The 20,479-nt window shown below is 35.4% G+C and overlaps 1 protein-coding gene and 1 long non-coding RNA gene across 3 annotated transcripts in view; one reads left to right on the top strand and one right to left on the bottom strand.

The window, feature by feature from the left end:
* LOC128888034 (uncharacterized) overlaps positions 1-20,479 on the bottom strand; it is a 59,545-nt gene that overhangs the window by 9,568 nt on the left and 29,498 nt on the right. The gene's annotated exons all lie outside the window — the stretch shown is intronic.
* LOC128887870 (guanine nucleotide-binding protein G(o) subunit alpha) overlaps positions 261-20,479 on the top strand; it is a 48,996-nt gene continuing 28,777 nt past the window's right edge. The window contains exons 1-2 of one of the 2 annotated variants that reach the window (XM_054144333.1): positions 261-1,068; positions 15,405-15,897. In XM_054144333.1, coding sequence (XP_054000308.1) covers positions 15,780-15,897 — 118 coding nt within the window. In that variant the 5' untranslated portion in view covers positions 261-1,068; positions 15,405-15,779. The remainder of the gene's footprint in view (positions 1,069-15,404; positions 15,898-20,479) is intronic. The other variant, XM_054144324.1, reaches the window with a different exon arrangement.

Raw genomic sequence — 20,479 nt, 5'->3', positions numbered from 1 at the left:
CCCGAACCACCCCTTTCAACGTGTTACAACATTTTTGGGACACCCTGTATTTCACGGGGGAACGCGTTTTCGGTTCTTCCCCCCCCCCTTCTCTCTCTCTGGCTACCCCCGCGAGTGCCACACCACACGGATGGTTGAATTTCAAATCCTCGAATTCCGCTCGATCCTTCGGGGAGGGTTTCGATTCTCGACTATCGAGGAGAAAATCCCGCGCGTGCGCGATGATCGGATACCTTCTCGGCGTCCCGAAAGGAAAGGGTCCGGTGGTGGGGTTCAGTCGGTGGATCGATCGACGTCCCGTCGAACCTCGCGGCTCGGAACGTCGCTGCGCCTCTGGGCGGGGCGAGAGGGCGCCTCAGTCGTGCACTGGAGCCCACCAGAGACGTGTCCAGCTCCTCGAACGTTTCGAGTTGCTTGTACGCTCGGATATCTCTCTTTCCTCTCGAGAGCGACCTTTTCGTAAACGGGGTCCGCTCCGGTGCTGTTCGCACGGTTGTTGCTCGCGGAACAGAACCACCTCCCCGGTTATCGTCAGAAAAAGAGAGAAAGAGGGAAAGAGAGAGAGAGAGAGAGAGAGTGAGAGTGACAAAGTATTTTTAAACGCGAAGACAGTGCTACAATTTTCCCCTCCACCGATTTCGAGATCGTCGATTCTCCTACCCGTAGCTTAGATTTCGATACAGCCCTCCAGTCGGCTCGGTTCGGTTCGGTTCGGTTCGACACCCGGCGATCAACCAGTGACCCGACATACGCGGCGCGGTTACCCTCGGGAAACGTATCTCGGTTTCGCGAAATTTGTCACGCACGGTTCGCGTTCGATTCGATCTCGTTTCGTTTCTGTTCTCGTATCGGCCGTACGCCGGTCGTATCGATTCGAGAGGTGATACGAGCGTACCCATAGTTTAATACACGCGCGTACGAGTGAGACAAGTGAGACATAACTACGTTGGAGAGGTGCACGGAGAAAGGGTTTCGGAAGCATCCACGGGGGAGAGGCGTCTATGTGCGCGCCCGGAGACACGGAGAGCTACCCTGGCACCTAGCGGACGACGCGGGGTGGCTTCACCAGTAAGTCTCGGCTTTACGCCCTTCTTTCTTACCAGAGTATCTCGACTTCCGGTCCGGCCCGTTCGTTTCGCAGCTTCTCGCCGCTTACAAGGGGAGATTCTCGCGTCGCCGACACTTTTTACCACTTTACTGACCGGTAGCCTTTGGACGTATAACTAACCCTCTGCGCTCGAGGCGTTTTTCTATGGAATCAAATCCAGTCGATTTTTAACCGACTTCGAAAAGGAGGTTACACAATTCGACACGTATATTTATTTTTTATAATAAATTTCTGTGAAACCAAATCTCTACTTTGATAGAAAAACATCTACGAGCATTCGTGACTCGATGTATTATTATTTCAATTAATAATTAGTTGTATCCTGATGTAAGTGAATTTGAAATTGTACGTTCACAAAATCATTTTTAACTTACATATGTCGCCCTAGAGGAACCACCCGAGCGCAGAGGGTTAAATTTAATGCTAAACTTACCACGACCAGCCAAATGTGCATTTTCCGACTTTTGTCTACAGTTCTTGTATACGATATAAAAATTATATACGATTGTTTCGTGTATCATCGAATTTAGTGTCGTGTGAAATATTTTTACGTGCATTTGAGAAGTGCGTTTTCCGACTTTTGTGTACAGTTCTTAGATACGATATAAAAATTATATGCGATTGTTTCGTGCATTATCGAATTTAGTATCGTGCGAAATATTTTTGAATGCGATTGAGAAGTGTCTTTAAAACCAGTCGTTTAATCGATCACGGTAGAAATAGGTACAAATAAACGTCGGTAGGTTTAGCGTTAATCATATTTTATATTTTCATAACGTTAGCATTGTAGAATATTTATTTTATTTATTCCAATCGCTTTTGGATGTTTATATAACGATGGGAAGCATACAGAGTTGTCTCGGTAAGAGATGAGAAAACATAATACGAAACCTACCGACATTTTATTGGTACTTAATTCTACCTCGATCGGTTAAATGACGGATCTTAAAGACACCTCTTTCACGTGAGTACAAAAATATTTCACTTGTTACTCAATTAAATAATACGTGAAACAATTGTGTATAATTTAATATATATTTTATATAAGAAACCACACGAAAGGTTGAGAACGGCCATTTGACCGATTGCGCTAGGTCTGATGTTAACACTTTATTTACCGGGAGCCTATTTATAGGCTTTTTAATTCCAGTATTTAGCTTTTTGAATTTATTTACTGTGTCGATGGTTGTCTACTTACAATGTTCAGTTTTTGGAAACAGACTTGGCTTTCGATGTACCTAGTAATAGTATGAAGGAAGTATTGTCAGCCCAGATTGGCACATGCTACTGTAGAAAATTCTTCTTTGAATTGAAGACTTTTTCTAAATAGCCCGGTAGATAAAGCGTTAATAGGCTACCGGTTGGTAGTGTTAACACTAGGTTCACGGGACATCGGCATTACGACCCATTCCGAATTTCCCAAGTTACGGAAACCATTTACATTTTTTGCCAACCATTTTATGCTGACTTTTATCCAAGTAAAAAGACAAGCGTACATCCACATTACTTGAAAGTTAATTTGAAAATAAATAATTTAGGTACTTCGAACCTCACGCAAATGTATCGTTTTATTACGTTTATCGTATTAGCCAGTCACAATCAGTCGACGTGATTTCCAACGTTTTCTATCGTTGGAACGTTCATACGATACGGTGCACAGCCAGTTGTAACTTTGAGTGTTCACGCTACCGCATTCTGTGCAAAATTCGGAATACATTTTCATTACGATATTTCTGCTTCGTCAAATCTCAAAGCTGCCTCGTGTTAACGATCCAACGTTACGATCTTAAAGTATGGCAACTAATTTCTTCTAATTTTAACCAAATACCTCACGGCATTTTCGATTCGACAAATATTGAGACAGGCGAACAAAAATTCTGAAAATATATTGTTGTGGCCTTGGCATCGCCGAACAAATGGAAAATATCGACGATTCGGTGAAAAGTTATAAAGTTTTACAAAAATAGTTACCTTACAGATTTGCATACATACGCATAGCGAAAAAAATGGCGAATGAAAATTGCGTAGCGATTTATTCGCAGATTTCATTCGATCGTACAGTTAACTGGGTAAAGTATAAGGCCATAAAGTACTCTTGCAAAACTAAACACCATTCATGTTTGTTAGCCATCGTTGTTAGCCGTTTTCGGTACATTTATTCTGGAACTGATAAATAGAATATTTTTTGTTTATATACACGTAACGAGAGCAACAGTTAATATGAACTTTTCAAAGTTCAAATTATGTGCAGCGCCATTTTTTATATACATATGTATATTAAGGTTAGCGAAGCGATTGTTTCTTAGTTTTTGAGATAGTGATCATTTTTACATGGCGTTTATGAAAATATATTTTATATTTCATATATTCATGAACGCTTTATAAACGAAAAGTGTCCGAACTTGCATTTACTTTCTTGGAATTAGGGAAATGGGGTTTTTAACTTGTCGGAATAAAAAAGATTATTAATAAATAGTGCAAAGTAATCGAAACACAGACTTGGAAATAAATAAATCAATCAAATAAGTTTGTAAAGTACAAATTATTTAATTATTTAGAGAATCTCTTATTAGAGAATCACCTGGTCCAATGAAATTGTCTTCCATGAATTACATTCGGTGTACCTTTTTCTAATTTACAAAACACTGAATTAGAAAATCTCCTATTCAAATGAAATTATCGATCGTGAATTGTCTTATGCGTGGTGTTTTCTAATTTAAAGAATACCGAATTAAAAAATCACCTACTCACATGAAATCGTCGCTCATTAGGATGTACTTCGAGGCTCTCAGCAAACTGTTTAAGCCTGGTACTCAGTAAATAATAACGTTGAATGTGCAGCATTTCTTTCGACCTTGTTAGTCGACTAATTCCTCCGAATTATCTACTTAGGAACATGACCCTCTAATTACCGTGAGCACTATGTGTGAATGGTACAGCCCATTTAAATTTATTCCTAAAATATAATCATTCTCTTGGCACAGTAATATTCTTCCGTACTCTAAATCAGTGATTCTTAACTTTCTTAATTTGTATTTGTATTTGTTTAAATTGTAAATTAAAAAAAAAATTAGAAATTATAGGACCTAGATGATGCTTGAAGTGGTGCTTGAAAAAATATTTTTATATTTTATTATTTGAGCCCTATTATACATGCAATTTTTTATTCAAGCAACCAAGCTGATTGCCATACATTCTCAAAGAAGTTGTCATTAGTATCTTTATTGGGACACCTGTAGGGCGCTCTTGTGATGTAAAAGTCTTCGATACAAATTGTGATTACTAGACTGCGAATGTTTATGCAATTTCCTTGAAGATTTCCTCGAAGAACCTTAAAGAAACTTAAATTGAAGTTTGCTTTTACCTCCAAATGTTGCAACGTGTATATAATTCTTTATATTTTATGTATTTATCCATTTGTCAAATATTTGCACTCTAGTGATAACCGATGATAAACAAATTAAATAATAGAGGATCTAGGTGTGATCCTTGGGGTACACCAGATTTTGCACCGTATGAGAAACTTAATACACTAACTTAATAAAAGATTGTTACTAGCTGTAGAATTTATTTCTGTGCCTCTATATTCATTCATTTATAATTCTGATTTTAAACATATACAAGGTGTCCCACCTAACACTTTTCACGATTTTTCAAGTACTTGCAATAATCTGACAAAAATATTTTAAACAAATGTCGGTTAGTTTTCGATTGGGTATACATTGCAATAACAAAAAAAAAAAGTTTGAACGATGAATGAGTGATAATAACTTGTGTTTATTATTAAGACTGGAAATTACATTCGATTCAGGAACCTTGACTAAATGTTGGATTACTAGAAACTTATCTGCCAACTGTCGACAATTCACAACAAAGAAAAAAATGGCAACGTACGTGTGATGGTTATTAACCTTTTGCACTCGAGGCCTTTTTTTTTTGTATGTACCAGCAACTCGAAATGTTTCTTAGCATTCTATTGACATGAATTCTAAGCTATCTAGATTTGAGAATAAGGTCACCTTTACCTCGTCGATAATCATTTTATCAGACACTTCGAGCTCCAAAGAAATTAAACATAAAGATAGATTAGGTATTGCAGATTTGCTGCGTGAAACCTAATGACGACTGAGAGTCACCTCTCGAGTTCAAAGAGTTAAATTCCAAAATCTGAGGTTTCTAAGCCCCTAGAAGACTTGAACCCTCTATCCACCCAATATCGCTATAAATCGCTATAATTTATTCAGGCATTGGAGAGAAACGTTATCGATTTATGTTATACCTTACTGATTGATAATAAACATTTTCTGGTATATCTACCACGATTATTACATCAGCTTGTAATTACTTATATCAAACATCTCACGAAATTGAACCAGTTGTATCTTACACCCGTGCTTCCATTTCGTAAGTCGTGCGCGACTGATATAACTTAGGTCCGATTTGCCGAACCGTGGATCGGCTCGAAGGCTGGGCAATTTTGTTTACGTTTTGCACCCAGGCTGTTGGAACTAACCGTTTGAGTGCCACGCGCCGTATCGCGCTTCGTCTGTCCTGTCCTCAAAGCGCCAGCGTTCTCGGCTGCGAAGCCCATAATCACAGCAAGCAATCGTGCCGGCTCGGGGTGTTATAACAAGCGCTATTGCGCCGTTTGGCGTTTTTCGACACGGTATATGACAAACGCTACCGCGCCGCTTGGCAATATTCGGCCGGGAAATAAGAAAGACCCGTGGCACTCAAACGGTCAACCCTTTGCACTCGAGAGGTGACTCTTAGGCCGAACGCACACGGGCGTAACCGATTTGAAATCAGTGTTGCAAACCGTTTGCGCTCTTTGTTTCACCTACTCCACTATTTTTGTTTTACTTAGACCGATCGCACACGGGCGCGACTAATCAGTTTCAAACCACTCTGAAACTAGTTGCATGCGACCGTGGATCAATAACAAAGAATTAGTAATCGACAATAGTGTGATGTTACAAATCGCGACCATTGTACCAGGAACCATGCCCCTAATTATTCAGACCGATTCCATCGAATTCAGGCCGAACATACGTGAAATAGTTCTTTTTTTGCGATAAAAGTGACATAAAGTGGTAAAAAATAAACCAAGGTCATATATTTTTCTATGAGTCCAAGTGGCAGTGGTGCTCTACAAGATGCAAGAGGTTTTCATTCCGATTGGTTCAGGCATCTCGGCTTAATCGGTGAACAAACATAAAAAAAAAGAAAAAAATATATATATATACATATATACATACGTGTCGAATTCAGTAATCTCCTCCTTTTCGAAGTCTGTTAAAAGTATCTACTTTAACGTTACACAATGGCAACTAAATATTTCCATTGAGATTCTAATGAGATTCTAATTGCATTAAATAAAAAAAAAATAAATAAATATTTCTATTTATTTAAACTACAGTCGTAAATGTAAAGACGTGTGATTCATTTCTTAACCTAATAATTTTCAAGTGCACTCGTAATCTGTTAGAAGAATGACGATAGGTGAATTAAACTTTGTATGTACATGCATGTAGAATATATTAGGTTGTCCTAAAAGTTTCTTTCGTTAGTTGCATTCAATGATTTTCTGTGGCAGTGTTTCTATAAATAGACAATCTAATTTCTTAGACATTGATGCTGTAACAGTAACGGAGCGAAATGAATTGTACGCAATTTTGTAATGTAACATAAGACATAAAATATCGTGTATGTATTAATTATTAATAAAAGGAAAGAAACTTTTGGGACAACCTAATACATTATCAATACTTTTGTCCATCAGGTTGAGACTTAGCTAAGGTGTCTAGATTTATTGTCATAGAGGATAGTTTGAGGGTTCAGAAGATTTCTACTTAAACCACAATCATAAACAATTGAATGTAACACCACGAAATTAATTTCTACGCAGAATAGTTAAATAATTGTAATTTCTCCTCGCAGTCCGACGCGATGTAAGACAATCGCGACGCACTCGCTGTTAATTTATACATTGCAGACGCGCCAAGTCGTGCACGTTGAACAAAGTAACGCCGCTAATTGCAAATGGCATTTATCAATTTAGAGTTCGTTTACACGCTCGATAAGTTTTTAACGTAATGAGTAATTTGTTTTGTTACGGCGTGTCAGTTAACGAGGAGTTTAAGAACCCCGGCCGCGAAGATATTATTCGTGAACGTTCATTTCGCTGGGTCGGAGGATCCCGTTTCTTTTTTCGGAATGGAACATTCTTTTCTAAGCTTGCTTCTAAAAAAAAAAAATGTAGCCACTCGATGAGCTCGAGGTCTTAATTTTGACCGTCCCCGAACCATCAATTAAGAACGAACACGCAAGGTCAGCGAAAATCAGTTTCTCGATGTGCGTAAAATTTATTTTAGACGGTTAAACATTTTCAACGGTAAAATTACTTAATAACAGACGAGGTATAAAATTCCTTAATGATTTTAGATTATATTCTTGCGAGTAAATAAATATATTTTATTTTAATGTATTAACATACTTTAAAAAATATTAAGTTTTTAGATTAATATAATTTAAGCAACACTGTATTTTTGATTATTTTACTGTTTCTGTGATGCCTGGGTTACAGAATGAAAATACTTACCTGGTAATAAGGGCAAAACAATGAATTAAACAATGTTTTGAAAATTACGATTCGTATAAAGTAAAATCCCGAGTAATTAGATAATTATCGCCTACGATGGTCAGAGTTTTATTCTTCTATATGTTTGAACATAAAAGTAATTGCTATTGTCGAATAAATTTATAACTTTATTCGATACAGATATATCTGAGTAAGAGTATATTGTTTATACTAAAGATTTAAGGGATTTTTATTCGTTCGTTTATTTGTAAACAAGAAATTATTCGTCAATCACTAATAATATACTTTTATTTATTTGAATTCACAAAGATATGTTATTCACGAATAAATCTGTAACTTCGTGGTATTCGAACAAGGACTTATCTAAAGAAAAGTATGTTTTTCATTCTAAAAACTTTAATGATTTTATTTGTCATTTGTTCTTTTACATTCAAAATTACCAAACTTGATGTAACTTTCTATCGGAGGAATACAAAATATGGTTTTTAATTATTGCTATTATTATATCCGCTTTAGACATCATATACATTAACATTACTCAATATCGCTGCCACCGCCAAATATTAGGTTGTCCAGAAAGTTCGTGGCAATTTCTAAGAAAAATTCAAAAACACGTTTGACTTTTAATATATATTTATTGAATTACATAGGTGCCATTTTTGTTCCACAACCTTTCCACCTTTTAAGGGATGTATACATGTTATTTGTTTTCAACCACTTCGATATATTCAGACCTGTGCCACCTACCAAAAATCGACATGGACTTTCCGAAAAACCCAATACTATCCCAAACTTACTGAGGGAGTATTTCCATGGGCAGAGTATACAGGGTGTCCCAAAAGTCGGGGAGGAGCCGGAAACGGGGGGTAGCTGAGACGATTCTGAACAACAATTTCCTTTGCAAAAATTTCGGATGGAGCTTCGTTAAGGAGATATTAAGAGAAAACCCCGACCAATCAGAGCGCGCGTAGACCGTTGGAGCGGCCGCGGTAGCGAAGGCTACGCGTCGGCGGCCGCGCTTGTACGCGAACAAGTGATTCGATGTGCATCGAAGGACATTGACGCTGCCGCCTAGCGCGTAGCCTTCGCTACCGCGGCCGCTCCAACGGTCTACGCGCGCTCTGATTGGTCGGGGTTTTCGCTTAATATCTTCTTAACGAAGCCCCATCCGACATTTTTGCAAAGGAAATTGTTGTTCAGAATCGTCTCAGCTATCCCCCATTTCCGGCTCCTCCCCGAGTTTTGGGACACATGTACAGAGTATATGTATACACTATCAGTAATCAATATTTCCCCCCCCTCCACCTTCAAAATGCCTCAAACCTACTCAAACAATAATTCCGTGTAGATAGTATATATGTATAAATCAATAGTATGCAATATTGCTCTCCTCCCTCCGCCAAAACAAATACATCAAACCCTCTCAGACAGTACTTCCACATAGACAGTATGCACGTATGCATTAACAAGACTCAATATTGCCATCGCCACCACTAAAAACATAACTAAACCCGGATTTAGAAATATTTAATTTTGCACCGCTTCCGAAAAGGGCGCATTGTATTTAAAGTGCTGTATTTAATAATTTAATCAAATTCTTCAGGAGTTGGTGAGTAATAATGGAGTTTAAATAGAAATTATTTCATAGTTTTTAGTGCAATTTTAATGTTTTTCGAAGTCTGTTATATATATATTTTTTTTTTTTTGTTAAAATGAATTTATGCCGGATTATCGATGAAATGGAAATGTCTCGAGACGGAATGATTTCTATTTACACTACTTAAATAAATAAAAGAGAGAAACTGTTGATAAATACCAATATCGTGTTTAAGCTAAAATTAGGGTTTGTTTTCTGCAAACAGATATCAGTTTATCAGTTCTCCTCTTGGAAGCCTCTAAACACGTACTTAATATCAAATGCTTGCCGCAAGATAGGGCGTTCCTTATCAGTACCGCGTGAAACACGTTCCCTGACGGGTCAGAAATAATCGTGAATAGCTTTATTAATATTCCTTGCGCGCCTCGGCCGTTCCACGCGTTTCCATTCTCCTGTTCGTTAATTCTGTCTTAAATCTTCAACACGTTAACTGAAAACTGTCGAAGTGATCGTCCTCATGGTCGGTCGCAAAAGTTTATGCACATCTTATAAGTTTACGATGTTTGACTAAATTATTTTCTTGATCGTAGATTATCGTACTTTATTTAGAAAATATTGTAAGGGGGTTACTCGTGTCAAAGTCAGCTATTATTAATTTTTTAGATAAACTTATGAAAAATGACGTAAAATTTAATTTGAAAACAAATTGATATACTCGATTCCTTTCGAATTTATTTAGAAATTATTAAAAAAATATTTAGAAACTGTACTTAGAAAATTACTAATAGACTTCTCTTAATGTACAGTTTACTTGACAAGTTTTCTGACGATAGGGTAATAAGAATCTATGAAATGTATTGTTTATTTAAGACGGTTCGCACCTTTTTGGAAGAAGGGGGAAGGAGTAATAAAGAATAACGTTAAAATGATAGTTCTATAAAAGACTAATAGAAACGTCTATGAATAAATTTCTACATCATAAAATTCAAATGATTTAATTCAAGTATCGTGCAAAATTTGAAGCTTAAATTTGATTTTCAGACAATTGAAAACCACATAATCGACGATTTGTCACGATATGTATCGTTGTAACCTTATCAAAATTCCCAAATAATTGTCCCAGAATTATATTCTTTAACATCTCATCTTTAGAATAATTTTTTTTCATTCACTGTGAAAAGTCCTGTCATCCATATACGAGTGACGCGGTGACCAACGTGTTAATCTCATACTAAACAAAGTAATCTAGGTTGTTTCGAGACTCACGGAATCGTAGGAATTCATAAAAAATGGAATTACCTGAAACTACTTTCATTCCAAGTAATGCCAGGTTTGACTGGCGTCGGAATTATCTTCGTTATCAGTGTTTATAAAGATACATGCTGTCAAACGTAGCTGATTTCTTAATGAAAGGAAATATGAATGGGAAACGAAAAATTTTCTGTTATCTTACGATAATCTCTTGGTAATTAGACGTCTGTATTAATTTTCTTTCCCTAAATAAAGGTTTTTTCTAATTATCGTTGAAATCGTCTAGGGGAAAGTTGTTGAAACTGTACTCGTTGAGGGTAGTCATCAAAATTCATAAAAAGACAACATTATTAAGGAGGTATCCTGAATTAGGAGGTCTAAACAAGCGGTTTTTCGTGAATTTTTTTAGGATGGAAAAAAATAATTAATTCTATCGAACTTTTTATTCTATTTTCATACATACTTGAGTCGACTGTACAAATTTTTTCAAGAAGAAACCTCCTATCGGCGGGAAAGATGGAGGTCGTAATTTTGGTTTGACACAAAAAAATGAAAAGAAATTTTCATTTTCATACATTTTCTTCTATGTGAACTAAGAAAAACCCGCTAAAATGGTGAAATGTGGAAAAAATCACTTTAACTTGATAAAAAAGTTGTTTAACATTTTTTTTTGTAGGAATTTTCTTAGTTCACATAAAAGAAAAATGTATGAAAATGAAAATGAAAATTTCTTTTGGTTCTTTTTGTGTCAAACGAAAATTACCACCTGCATCCTTCCCGCCGATAGGAGGTTTTAATTGCGAGGTGCTCTACAAATGTGCGTCGCGGTCGACTCAATTTGAATATTTCTTCTTGAAAAAATTTGTACAGTCGACTCAAATATGTATGAAAATTGGATAAAAAGTTTGATAGAATTAATTATTTTCTTCCATCCTAAAAAAATTCACGAAAAATCGCTATTTTTAGGCCTCCTAATTCAGAATATCCCCTTAAGGTTTATTTTTCGTGATACGTTAAATCTACTGACTTTAAACATTAATTTAAGGCTAGTCCAATAAATGACCATGTTTTTAGATCAACGGATGTGTCTAAACAAGTGCTTTCATATTATGGACAAAAATATTGGAAGGTATATGGAAAGGTTCCATTTAAAAAAATTAATTTCTTTTACAAATCTCGCCCACTGTTTTACGTACAACAAATTATTTACATTTTTTTTGATAATCTTTTATCCCTCCGTGAAATATTGAAACATTTTGATTTAAACGAGACATCCTTTACGTAGCCTACCGAAGTATGTTAGCGAACGATGATATGCTTTCAATTTTAATAGGTGGTCCACTGTTATCTTTTGCATGCTGCATACTAATGTCGACTTAAACTCAATTGACCGTTCAAAGACCGTATCACCTACTCTGCAAGCCATGAATCACCCCAGAAACAACAGCCACTGTTACGCAAGTACAGCTTGTCTCCTTCGAGGTTAGGCGAACGATGAACTCTGAATGTCGAAACGCAGAGTCTTGCAAAAAATAATACGTATTTATAAAATGGGAGTGTCAAAGAGAGTTCGTAATTGACGCAGAATAGTATTTTTGGTAAAGGTTACGTTTAGGGGAGGCAGCTCCGATGACCTTGACCTTGTGTTCTCAAGGTCACCCTTCTAAGTAACATCCAACGGGTTTTAGGCGTCACTCGAGTTTTTATTAAAAAGTTATTGAACAAAATATATCATTAGTATTACACTAGAACCTGCGTGTACGTTTACTCAATGCAACTTTGGCGTTCATAGAGTTTATGAAGGTCACACTCTTGAGCATTCCCCCAAAAAGTATTTTTGGGGAGCTACGCCCCCAGAGAACCCCCCACGCACAACAAAAATATACTAACTAATACCGATACCCATTTTAATATAAGAAAATAACAAACATAATTTACAAGATAACATAACTATTCAAGTAAAACGATCGTATTAAATTATATTTTAACCCTTTGCACTCGAGAGGCGACTCTCAGTCACCGCTAGCTTTCCTTTAGGTTTGATTTCTTTGGAACTCGAGGTGCCAATAAAATGATTGTCGTTGAGGCAACGGTGACCTGATTTTCAAATCACAAATTAGAGATCTCATTTTCGAAGTCAATCTAACCTTAGCATTCGTGACAATATAATGCTAAAAAAGCATTTCGAGTTGCTGACAGATACCAGAAAAAAATGGTCTCGAGTGCAAAGGGTTAATAAAAATGGGTGTCAGTAATGGTTCGACGGTTCCAACTCGATCCGAGAGCTTGTATCGTGCAAGATCTTTAGCAAACAAATGAACAGATTTCACGCTCGTCGTTTAGAATCAAGGGATTGAAAATCAATCTGATTGTCAGTAAAAAGCTTTTCTCCGTTCGCGCGTACCTCCCCCTCCCACCATTACAGTATCACATACCTATCCATTTGTCCCCGGCTCTATATCCATGCTTACATTTCCCCGTTGGCATCTCCCTGGTTTCAAAAATAAAATGATTTTCAATCATAAAGAATGAGGGCCGAGGCTGGTATCCACAAAATCTTCGCCTCCGATTCTGAATCGCATGGAAAAAACGGATTCGAGATGTCTCAATGTCGGGTGCTGATCATTTCCTCAATTTCTTTTTTATTTATCAAAATCGTGAAACCACAGACGAAACTATTATGGCTACAATCAACTACAAACGAACTACTATCATTTTCCATGAAGAAATAAAAGTTAATTTTTTGAAAGTCGCGTGCCAGGTTCACGTAGCTCTATAACGTGCGTAATTGTCCGCGCAGAGAATGTATATCGCGGTCAATGTTGGCGTCGGTCATTTCCATGGGACTCGAGGAATTGACGTGGCCTGTCGTATACATATACAGGGTGTTCAAACGAAAAAAAAAAAAAAAAAAAAGCATTCAATATTTATATGGCGTATAGGGTACACTGTACCGAGTAAAAAAGCTTTAGTAAACATAGGTCCAAAGGTCAACCGTTTCTGAGATATAAACATATTTTTGTTTGCTAGTATCACGATTCACTTACTTGCTTCCATCGCATGCGATGTTTATGTCAGCGTTTATAAATTGCGTTCTGAATGTTCCCATTCAAGTGCCGACAATTTCGTCAATTTCATTTTTTCAGTTTCGTGTACAGAAATGAGCGGTGAACACGCGGAAAATCTTGTATAAATATCGCAAACCGAGTAGTAAGTGAATCATGATACCAGCAAACAAAAACGTTTATATCTCAGAAACGGTCGACCTTTGGACCTATGTTTACTGAAGCTTTTTTACTCAGTACAGTGTGCTCTATACACCATATTAAGGGAGTGGACTCCCGTGGCTTGTACGCGCTCGTACGCACTCACACAGCTCGACATCACTGTATACGTGCACGGAACTGCAAGGGCTTGTCCTATTTTTGTCTCGACAATGCAAATTTGAAACCTCTCGATAGTCGTTTCCAGCAAGATAAATGTTCAAACTTGTGCGCAAGCTCCTATAGGTAGTCTACTTTTGTTTTTTTTTTTTTGTGTCATAATTAATAATATTCAGCAGCGTATGTTAGCTCAGACAACGCGGCAGCACTGTCGCACCACCATATTGCTTCTTTTGATCGCGAAATACTGCTGAATATTATTAATTATGACACAAAAGAAGCAAAAGTAGACTACCTATAGGAGCTTGCGCACAAGTTTGAACATTTACAGTGGTTGTAGAGTGTATTCGTGCATCCATCAATTTTCGAAAAAACTTTTGTGTGTAATTGTAATTTCTTAACTTCTTTTTTTGTAATCAATGATATTTTACATATTCCCGGAAGTCTCTAAGATAGATACAGTCCAAACGACATTTTCTAATTAATATAATTTGTGAAATTAACAAAAACATGCAAAAAGTGGGTAAAAGTATAGAAGCAATAAGTATAGAAGCAATAAGTATTTGTACGATTCTTATGACGAATCATTTACAGTGGAGTTTTTAACGTAAACACGTTAATTTATTGCTCCGTACGAATTAGAAAATATCAAATTTCCAGTAAAGTACTTTTAAAAATGGCTCTGATAGTGGAATGGAAAAAGATCCCACTTCGAATAACTAATAATTGAGTTAGTTTAATGCTTAGAAGAGTTTCAATAATTATAAAATCAAAATGAAATCCCACGAATGAAGTATTACATACTTACAAATTAATCTAAATTTCTTTTTTTCTTAATAAAGTTTGAAAAATGAAACAGTTGTGCGAATACTTATTGCTTCAATATTTCTATCGATTAATTGTTTTCTTCTAGTTAATTTCGCAACTCACATAAATAACTATTTTCTCTTTGTACTCTATCTATTCTAAAGATTTCCGAGAATATGTAGAATGTCATTGTTTATAGAAAATAAGTTAATAAATTACAATTTTACATAGTTTTTTTTGGGAAATTGCTCGATGTACGAATACTTTCTACACTCGCTGTATCTAGCGGAAACTATCGAAACTATCGAGAGGTCTGAAATTTGCATTGTCGAGATAAAAATAGGACAATACGCAAGTCCTTGCAGTTCCGTGTACGTATACAGTGACGTGGAGCTGTGTGAGTGCGTACGAGCACGTACAAGGCACGGGAGTCCACTCCCTTAATATGGTGTATAGGGCACACTGTACCGAGTAAAAAAGCTCTAGTAAACATAGGTCCAAAGGTTAACCGGGTTTTCTTTTTTTTTTTTTTTGTTTGAACACCCTGTATATCTGATAACCTCCAGGTGGTCTCGAGTGGCCAATTGAATTTGATCTGGCTATAAACGTAGAGACACGAAGAAGCACTCAAGGGAAACGTGAAATGGTTTGTTGCAGAGCTAGTGCTCGGGAGAGGTACAACTCGTCCCAGGGTGGCGGTGTCTCCGTCGGTAGAAATCGAAAAGTGGCAAGCGTGGTGGAGCAGCTAGTGAGGGAACGCCGGTAAGGAGTCGCTCGAGGCGGTGTTCGTCGGGGTGAGAAACGAAGACGAAGACGACGACGCCGAGGAAGAGGAGTCCGAGGGTGGCGGCGGAGGAGACGAAGCGGAGGCGGCGGCGGAGGAGGGTGGCGACGGCGGTGAAGAAAATCTCGTGGCGACTCTTGCGACGCGAGTCGCGAGCCGAGGTCGGAACGAGGCTAGAGTAACGGTTACGGAGGAAGGGTGGAATTTAGTGGTTGGTGGTGGCGTTTGTGAAGGCAACCTGTGGCAAGATGGGCTGTGCCATGTCGGCGGAAGAGCGGGCCGCCTTGGCCCGTAGCAAGCAAATCGAGAAGAACTTAAAGGAGGACGGCATTCAGGCTTCCAAGGACATCAAACTGTTGCTGCTTGGTGAGTAGTACTTATGACAGTTTCCATTGTGTCACTGGTGTACAATAACAAACGCTTTCGAATGACGATACGGTTGAATTTAACCGCCCTTGGATTCGAATCGGTTTCTTTGAAGTAAATGGAAATTTTAACCCCTTGGACACCGCAGAATTGTCGTCCGTACGCACTACGGAAGAAGGTTTCAAATTACATTTAGATGGGGTGTTTCGTCTAACTCGGAATGGTTCGATATCTTGCGAGGGAATGAAATGATTAAAAAAGTTCTTTTACGAAAGTCATTTGGTACGAAAGGGTAAATTATTTGGTGTAAATAGTTTTCTCGTAAGCGAAGTGCTAGGAGAGATTTAATAAACAAATTCATTTTTTAAATGGCAACTTGTATATTTTTATCCATAGCATGATAGCATTTGTTTAGACAAAATTTAAATTGGTGTTTGAAGTCGATAAATTTAACGCACGTTGGTCGAACAAGAACAGAATATAAAACGATGGTAAGAAGCCTAAACCTATTTTTCGCCCCTTAATTCTCACCACGTTAAATCACCTTAATTTTTATACAAGAAACTTAAAATTAATACGAAATAGAATAACTCGTACCGTGTTATAGGAAATCACAACGTAATTGTTGAAAATACGTGATTGCATTTAACAAAATATCGATGACCTTGAGACAACCTTGTACATAAATTCAGATGGAAAATTAGAAAAATTATTTAGAGTAAAATGTTAAATTAATTTCTACATACACATGATACAAAGCGAGAAAGACCCTGTCGAATTAGATTATTATTCGTTTACTTTTTATATGATGTCATTATTGCACAGTTTGTTAATAAAATAAGGAAAGTGAAGAACATCATAATAAATACCCAGTAAAAAGAAATAAAATGAAAGTACAAAGAGGTTAAAGTGCAACTAAAGTCACGTTGTAGAAACCATACTTCAAATTATTCGGATATTGATTTCATAGATTTTATTTGATGTCATTATTGCACAATTTGTTAATAAAATAAGGAAAGCGAAAAAAATCATAATAAATACCCAGTAAAAAGAAATAAAACGAAAGTACAAAGAGGTTAAAGTGCAACTAAAGTCGCGTTATAGAAACCATACTTCAAATTATTCGGATATTGATTTCATAGATGAATCCAATAAATGTATCAGCAATCTAAACAATACGTAAACAGGTGTAACGCTAGCAATGAATTATGTTTCACTGATGATGAATGAGGTAATAAAGCACTGGAGAGGCTTAAACATAACAATCACAACGGTTCATAATAGCCATCTACGTTGCTGATAGTAGGGATAGTAGATTAGCTATTTATTTCCTACTTAATCGTGTTAATAGTATGGTATGGTATCTCATCAAGCATGATCATGAATATTCAAGGATCTGTGTAAATGCATAAATTGTGTTGAATACAAAGAATATTATACACGTTCGAACATTTAGAAGACAAAACATACTTTAATTTACTTTGTTGTTCCTCGTCTGTTTATATAAAAATATTTATGCATCTTTGACAAATGTAAATGTACAAAAATATTCAAGGATCTGTGTAAATGCATAAATGTGTTGAATATAATGAATATAATACACGTTAGAATATTTAGAATATATTGTCATATATAAAAATACGAATTTGCATGAACATCCTAAGTCTAACAATATGACTGCAATACAATTATTTAATTATGTTATACACAAATATAAACTTGGACCAGCCCCTTTTGAGTAACATATTCTTTCTAACACTTATTAAATGAGTACAGGACCACAGAAATTGAAAAACTAGATTGAAGTTTAATTTATACAAGGGTAATTTGAACTCTACCATCTTAAACATTTCACTTCTTTTCAGTGATAAAAAAAAATTTCATAGAAAAATATTATTTGTTTGAAGTCGGTAAAAATTATAATAATCCAAATAAAGATCTCAAAGTCATACATTTTCGATTTCAAGGTCATCGACATTTTTTTCAACGACATACACTTTCATTAACGCAACGATGTAAAAAAAAAATTGTATATCGTATAATGTGTTAATCTTCAAATAACCACCGATAAAAAAAATTCACGTTTAAATAAGAGAAAAAGTGTATGTAATTTACGTGTTTAAAATAATATGTATTTTAAGTATGGTTTGAAATAATAAATATTCCAAGTACGCTTCGAGGTAATAGGTATTTCAAATAAGCTTTGGAACAGCAGTGTTACCGTTTACATAGCGAATCAATATTTATTCGTCAATCTGAAAGTTTATTTATCATTTTCAAATAGATAGTCAATATGTTTCAGAGCGATGCATGTAACGTTTCCATTTTATTTTTAACCAATGAATATGCTAGATAAAATTTCTATAAAAGAGGAATATAAATCATTAAAAATCAACGTTATATACGAAACTATAAATAATATAAATACGTGTAGGTAATGTTAGAAGCATATTTATTATAATAATTTCTTTTTTTTTTACTAATCATTATTATTTCATCATTTTAACGAAATAAGAAAATTTATAATTCCATTTATTAAACAATTTCAAAACATTCCCTTATTTTAACAAGTCAGCCATTCGCAAAACTATTTAGCGTTCAAAAAATTAGTATAAAGTATATTCATATTCGTTGAAGAGTAGAATAAAATGAAATAATAGTTAGTTATGGAGAAATAATATTAGAAAGATAAGAAATCGTTGGATAAAATTCAGAAGTGATTGTGCTGTATTCTGTAGTATACTTAATTAGTTATTAAGAAGGTATGTGAATTTAGAAATTGTAGAATAAAAGTGTACGTGAACGTGAAAAAAATAACTGTTATGTAAGTAGCACGTCGACTCTTAATCGGACAAATTGATCATCATATAAGCAACTAATATGAAACCATTAAGAAGGCAAGTGTTTATTACGCAATGATGGACTAACCATTGAAATAAAAGAGTAGTTACAAGACTAGCATTGCTGTTGCAATAAAATTAAATTACAGTTACATTTCACACTTTACCATTACATTTTTCCATAAGAAATGTATAATGTATTTTTATTTGGAAAAAAATAATTATCCCAGCTGTTAAGTGATTAATAACTGTTTCATTTAAATCATTCAACTTAATTTAAACATTTTTTGTTGCAAATTCTTATATTATTGCTTTCTAGTATTTCTACTCTGCCTTTATAAAAATAGGTTAACTATAAAAGAAGTAATTCATTAATTAAGTGTTCCTTTTATCCTTATTATTAAAAGATATTAAACATATCTCGCGAAATGTAAAGTTTGTAAGCTTGATAATACTATATTTTAGATTTAGAAATATAAAAGTTGGGGATTAGGAAGTTGAAAAATTTAGGATTTTGGAATTTGGAAAAATTTAAAAATAATGTGTGTTAGGAATTTAGAAAAGCTTAAAAGTTAACAATTATGATATTAGAAAATTTAAAAAAAAAATACACAAAAAATTGTAGGGATAGAAATAAATGTATAGTGTGCAGGAAATGTTGGAAAATTTTAAAATTAGGAATTAAGAAAAATTAAGAATTAACAATTATGAATTTAGAAAAATTGAGAAAAATTACGAATTAAAAATTGTATACAAATTGAAATGTGAGAAATTTCTAGTGTGCAGGAATTCTAGAAAAAAAATTGTATTTAACTCAGTGTAAAAAATGATCCGAATTGCAAGAATACACCCGCATGAAACAGTATAGTTGAAGTAGTTGATTAATTGGCTCACCGTTTCCATATTCAGTTTCTGCTCGGGTTACTGTTTGTTTATAGTGACTCGTTTTGTAGAACACAGCGATTATGACTTCAATTATTAATGAACTGCGTTTTAATTAGAGCGGAATTATTATTACAGGCGTGCGTGTGCAAACCGACGTATGTGCGTCAATTACGTTATTTACAAACGAATGAAAAATTTAATATACCTGAAAAAATTCTGCCCATTATTTGCTACTTTCTCCAATGAAATTATAAATTATACACACTTAAATTATATGAAACTGTAATCTGTTAACACAAAATTATATATTATACACCAAATTATTCGAAAACTGCACGAAAGCAAAAACAATATAAAACATTTATTATCATCGATTCATTCCATATAATTTAAAAATTACGTAACATGGAAGAACGCGGTTAATATAATACACTAATAATTAAAAATAATAAATGATGCACGCTCCAGTTGTTTAAAAGAAAACGATAAATTTTAAATAATTCAAAAATTGGCGTTTTAATCAATAGAATCTATTGTCTGTGATCACGAAATTGTTAATTATTGTTAATTTGAAAAGCAAGTGTATACAGAATATTTTGAGAAATACTTTGTGTCTAATGTCGGTGCCGACAGTAACAGTGGAAGGCCAACGGGTTGAAAATCGTAAGCGAACATTCGTTTGAAACAATTCATTTTCGAAATCCTTACGTCTGATTAAAGCAGAGATAAAGAATCTCTGGTTTTCTGGTCGGCATTCAAACACGAGATTATTCGAGGGAAATCTGGGTCCTGTTTATTGGTGTTACCAATGACGTCATTCCTTTTGCTTGCGTCTTCGAGTATTTTCATCCCATTTA

Source organism: Hylaeus anthracinus, unplaced genomic scaffold (assembly GCF_026225885.1).
Source record: "Hylaeus anthracinus isolate JK02 unplaced genomic scaffold, UHH_iyHylAnth1.0_haploid 0, whole genome shotgun sequence".
Classification (NCBI taxonomy): domain Eukaryota; kingdom Metazoa; phylum Arthropoda; class Insecta; order Hymenoptera; family Colletidae; genus Hylaeus; species Hylaeus anthracinus.
This window is presented reverse-complemented; position numbering and strand designations above follow the sequence as displayed.